Source organism: Eriocheir sinensis, chromosome 28, assembly GCF_024679095.1.
Source record: "Eriocheir sinensis breed Jianghai 21 chromosome 28, ASM2467909v1, whole genome shotgun sequence".
Classification (NCBI taxonomy): Eukaryota; Metazoa; Arthropoda; class Malacostraca; order Decapoda; family Varunidae; genus Eriocheir; species Eriocheir sinensis.
Genome location: NC_066536.1, coordinates 12,266,275 through 12,271,835, shown reverse-complemented (window position 1 = coordinate 12,271,835; position 5,561 = coordinate 12,266,275). Strand labels below are relative to the sequence as shown.

At 47.1% G+C, this 5,561-nt stretch overlaps 1 protein-coding gene across 1 annotated transcript; it reads right to left on the bottom strand.

Moving 5' to 3' along the window:
• Positions 1-2,695: 2,695 nt before the first annotated feature.
• Positions 2,696-5,561, bottom strand: LOC127004532 (uncharacterized). The gene is made up of 2 exons (XM_050872362.1): positions 4,939-5,561; positions 2,696-3,571 (listed from the first exon to the last, which is right to left on the bottom strand). The coding sequence occupies exons 1-2, from the start codon at positions 5,155-5,157 to the stop codon at positions 3,134-3,136; spliced, it is 657 nt and encodes a 218-aa protein (XP_050728319.1). The 5' UTR covers positions 5,158-5,561; the 3' UTR covers positions 2,696-3,133.

Genomic DNA, 5,561 nt, shown 5'->3' with positions numbered 1-5,561 from the left:
TTTTTTTATACTGGAAAGAAACAACAACAATAACAAACAACACCCCCACGACAAAAAGAAAAAGGACGCTCTTGTTTTCTTTTATAGTTTTTGAGCCGACAGACGGAGGAAACAACGAAGGGAAACAGGAACTCACCGCGACGCTAAAATAGACGAGTTTGCCTCCTCACGTCAAGGTTCATGGCTCCCGTTTTTTGTTTTTTTGTTGCCGTGTTTTTGCTGATAAGAGAAATAAAGGAGAAGGAGGAGGAGGAGAAGGAGGAGGTGGAAAAAGGAGGAGGAAGTGGAGAAGGAGGAGGAGGAAAAGAAAAACTCGTAGACGAAAGAAAAGGAGGAGAAAGAGAGGAAGCATAAGAAGACGAAGCAAAAAGAGAAGGAAAAGGAGGAGGGGGGAGAGAGGGAAAAAGAAAAGGAGAAAAAGAAGGAGATTTAGAAGAACGAAGAAGAAGAAGAGAAGGTGCAAGAAGTGTCCCTGTATAGTGTCACCCCAGTGCTCGGAAACATGCTCCAAGTGTCGCCTCCACCTGTGTGTCGCAACGGGATGCTGAGGAAGAAAAAGACCTCGAAGGAACCTCCCCCCCAAAAATATCAGAACTTGTGGAAGGAGCGAGAAATGAAGACTCTTGGTTGGAGTTGATGAATTAAAGAACTGGAGACTTTTATTGAGGTTTTGAGAGGCACAAGAATTTAACTGACAGATGCTTTGTTTGAAGATGGCACGAAGATCTAAATTATAAGAAAGGGACAAATTCTTATACATTTCGGCACCCACATATTTGACAAGGCTTTCGTGGGAGGTGAGAGCCTCTCCATGAAGGGTAGATTTCTGACCCTAGCGGTAGTTTCAGCGTGAAATAAACACTCCCAAGAACCTGATTAATCTCTTTTCGGCCTTTGAAAATTGTTGATATGAGAGGCGGAGGCGTCTGAGAATATGGAGACGAAGGCACAACACCGATTTTTTAATTTTTTATATATGTTTTAGAGAAGGGGTTGAAGGAGGGGGAGGGGAGGGGGGAAGGTACAATAAGAGTCTGCCGCCATCGCATATTTTTACATCACTGGCGTTTCCTGCAGCGCTGTTATGTCATACTTTTTTTTCCTAAGAGTCGGGGACTGGGGGGGAGGGAAGATAATTTATTGTCTTGCAAATCCATCGTGAGTGCCGCATCAGTATTTTTTTTTTTTTACGTCTCTGCCTATTGCGCCGGTAGGCTTGCTTGAGAGGCCTGGATGGTATTCGGCCCCAGCCCGTCATGGCGCAGGCAAGTGTTTATAGTGGCGCCGTCTTCTCTTTTATATATATATATATATATATATATCTCTATATATATATATATATATATATATATATATATATATATATATCGGTGGCGGCAACGTGCTCCTCGCCTCCTAGTCGATGGAGTGCGAGGAGAATAGGTAGAGAGGAATCGATTCCCAGGGTTAGGAACCGATTCTCTCTGTTGCTCATCCGAATCGAAGGAATCGATTCTAGAATTGGTTCTCGCTTATCCCTAGTGCACAGAGGAGTACTATTGGTGTTTGGTGCGTTGAAGAAAAGGCGTATTAAGGGATGATGTATACATGTATATTAATATAGGTGACGCATCGATTGGAACAGAGTGTACAGTTGTTTGCTGTAGGTTCCTTCATCCCGCACCCCCGTTCACCCACTCCGCCCCTCTCCCGCCAGCCCCCTCACCCCCCCCCTCTCCCATCAACACACGCCCACTATAATGTTCTCATCGCCACGTATACACCGCTCTTCGTTTTCAGTCGTATATTTGAAGAGACGGAAGAAAGGCTGCTCAAAAATATATAAAAGTACGTGAATGTGATCAAATCCCTATTAACTGCTGTTCCTTGCCAGAAGAGATTATTGCATATGGAACGATTCTTGATCTCATGTTATGTTCATGAATTACAAACATTAGAAGCGATTATTTAAAAGCAGGATATATACATGCAAAGTCATCGCGTGGCAAAAAGGTCAAGGACAGTCTGATTTTGCTAAGTGAGATGATAAGTTGTGGAATTGTACTGGAGCTCATATCATTAAAAGCCATTAGTAAAGGTGCTTATTTAGGAGCAGCGGGGAGGAAGGGAAGGTGTGTATGTACGTGTGTGTGTGTGTGTGTGTGTGTGTGTGTGTGTGACTTAGCGATAGTGTTTACATGTCAGAGGCTGTTACGTGTCAAAAATCGTGTTGGTAATAGGGAATTGTGCGCGTGAAGGACTACTGGATTCGTTTTTCATACACTTACCGAGATGTGAAAATTAATTAATCAAAGCAGTCAGGTAAAGGTTATAACATACGACTAAAAGGCATGGAAAATAATGTTGTTAATTAATGGAGTAAACACGTGCACACGCACATACACTCATCCCAATACATACTTCCCCACCCCTCCCACACACGCACTTTTCACCCTCACCCCCCCCCCACACACACACACACTCCTTAACACAAAACTATCGCGCATTATCCTAAGTGAGTGCGAATCTCCCACTAGTTGGCAGACAGCGATTTTGAGCGAACATTATTTATTTTTCCCGCGGCTCCTCACATCATGTAGTGCAAGGAACCGTGACAGGAAGCGAGGAGGAAGAGGAGGAGGAGGAGGAGGAGGAGGAGGAGGAGGAGGAGGAGGAGGAGGCAGCCGTGGCATTGATTCAGGGGCGCTTCTACGTTCATACCGTTTATTAAGTTAAGTTGATCGCACGCTTTACAAAAATATCATCAGACCGTGGGAAAGGAAGGGAAGGGAAGGGAAGGAGGATGCAGCAGCTGGGGGGGAAGGGGAGGGGGAGAGGAGAAGCGAGTGGTGGTGGTGGTGGTGGTGGTGGTGTCAGTGGTGATGATGTTGGTTGTGTTGTAGATGATGTGTTGTTTGATGTTTGTGTTGTTGATGTTGGTGGTGGTGTTCCTGTGTTGATACCCTTTCGTGGTGGTGTTGTCATAGTCGCTGTTCCTGTTAGTGGTGGTAAGTTAGGACCTATTCGTGGTGGTGTTGTTATGTGGTGTTGGTGGTGGTGTTGGTGGTGATGGTGTGAAGTTGATACTCCTCGCGGTGGTATTGGTTGTCAGTGTGGTATAGGTGGTGGTGTTGGTGGTGGCGGTGGTGATGACTTAAAACCCGTAGGCAGGCTTGGGGCACACCGTCTTGTAGGTTTTATAGGCCTTGGTGATGGTGTGGTACTGGGGCACGTACTGGGTCTGGTAGATCGTATGGTACAGCACCTGGTTCTTCGTCACGTACTCCGGCTTGTAAACAGTCTTGTACACGGGCTGGTACTGTCTGGTGGTGACGTACTGCGTGTGGTACTGCGTCTGCGTGATGTACTTGGGGATCAGGTTGACGTGGGTTGAGTACTGGGTGTGGTAGATGGTGTGGTAGAGCGTCTCGTAGTTGGTGACGTACTGGATGTCCGTTTTGTACACCGTCTCCGTGATGTACTTGGGGATGTACTGCGTCTGGTACTGCGTCTGGTACTGCGTGTGGTACTGCGTCTTGTAGTAGGTTTTGGAGACGTACTGTTGCTTGTAGATCGTGGAGTAGACCGGGATCTGCGAAGGGAAGGTAAACCGACAAAAAAGTTGAAAAAATGTTGCCTCTTCCTTTGACTCTGTGCCACTCTGTCCCTTCCTCTGTTGCTCTCGCGTGGCCTAAAGTTGTTTCTTCCTTTGACTCTGTGCCACTCTGTCCCTTCCTCTGTTGCTCTCCCGTGGCCGTCACAGCTGTGTTCTACTTTATCTAACTTAACCGTGGCCCTGCTAAGCCTCACCTCTACTCTTATACTCTCCTTGCCCTTGCTCCGTGTTCTCTTTCTGTTTTGAAGTTTAGCGCTCTCTCGCTCTCCTTCCCTCTCTTCGGCCGTCACAGCTGTGTTCTGCTTAACCAAACCTAACCGTGGCCCTGCTAAGCCTCACCTATACTCTTATACTCTCCTTGCCCTTGCTCCGTGTTCTCTTTCGGTTTTGAAGTTTAGCGCTCTCTCGCTCTCCTTCCCTCTCTTCAGTAGTCTCTTGGCCAAATGCTGTGATTCTCTGCTTACTCCTAAACAAATACCCTTAATCAACCCCTTACTGTTTTCCCATTCTTCTTCCTCCTCGTCATGCTCCTCCTGGTGTCGCCGAACTGTTACTCCTGAAATCGATTCCCCGCGGCTCATTCCGATTCTTCCTCCGAGTTAACCTTGAGTGACGTGACCGACCGTACTGAATCTTGAATGCAGGATGCTCTGACCTTGGCCTTCGCAAGCCTACCTAACCACGACTGACCTTGCCATTGTGATCTGCCGCCCGTGTAAGACTTCCTGTGACACCTGCGACTTTGACATGGCTGGATAACTCTACTGATGACCCTGTAACTTGTCCTGGTTGTGACTTTGAACTAAGCTGATCTATCCTGCCAAAGTTATGACCTATCGTGACCAGTGAGTGAAAGTCTAGGAATGCCCACTTACAATATGACTCTCCGCAGCTGACTTACTCTACTGCTGACCCCGTGACTTGTGTTGGTTGTGACTTTGACCTCAATTGACCCATCTTGATATAGTTATGACCTGCCGTGCCCTTCCATGCATTAGTTTAGACCTTCTGTGACCTGCTAAGCCTTTGAAATGGCATCTTTTGACCTAACGTGACCTTGCATGCCCTGACTCTTACCTGCTGTGACCTGTTCAACCCTAGTATTGCCCTTTCATAAAATCTGCCGTGCCCTTCCATGCATTAGTCTTGACCTACTGTGACCTGTAACCCCTAAAAATACCATCTTTTGACCTAGAGTGACCTTGCGTGCCCTTACATAAAACATAAAACATAACCTAAGGAATCTGGAAGAGGCCGTGCTAGTCCTGACCTACTGTGATCTGTTTAAGCTTTTGAAATACCATCTTTTGACCTAGCGTGACCTTGCGTGCCCTGGCTCTGACCTGCTGGACCTGGGTGATGTAGTGGGTCTTGTAGATGGTCTCTGGGTAGCAAGGCGTGGGGTAGATCGCCTTCGCCTCCGCCTTCGCCTCCGCTTCTGGTTTCGCCTCCGCCTTTGCCTCTGCCGCCGCCTCTGCCGCCGCTTCCGCCACCACCACCACCGCCGCAGCCGCCAGCCACACCGCCAACCACACCGCCACGCGAGGCCACACCGGCACCATCTACGCCCAGGAATACGAAGATGTGTGTATATTAAGTCCTTCAAGCGTGTTTACCTGCCATGATACTTGCAATCGACCTTGTTTGCCGTGTGACTCCCTTTTTTGCCCCTGTGTGTGATCTTACTAAATCGTTGTTGTTACTGTTGGGTTCGTTGTTATTGTTGTTATTGTTGTTATTGTTGTTGTTTGTGAGGGATGTTAGAGACGTGTGAGTGGTGACCTATTTTTTTTCATATGTTACTGAAGCGCCGTTGTTGTTGTTGTTGTTTTGTTGTTATTGCTGTTTATCTTTATGTTGTATCTCTTTATAATGTCCTACAACTTCAGATTTAGTTTTTTTAAGAGTGTGGGGGGAGAGGGGGAGGTTGTGTGTGTGTGTGTGTGTGTGTGTGTGTGTGTGTGTG

Bases quoted from the DNA above. Each gene is read 5' to 3' on its own strand.
- LOC127004532 (XM_050872362.1), bottom strand. From the start codon at position 5,157: ATGGTGCCGGTGTGGCCTCGCGTGGCGGTGTGGTTGGCGGTGTGGCTG. The intron at 3,572-4,938 runs GTCAGAGCCAGG...TTCCCTTCGCAG, and splicing joins ACATCACCCAGGTCCAGCAG to ATCCCGGTCTACTCCACGAT.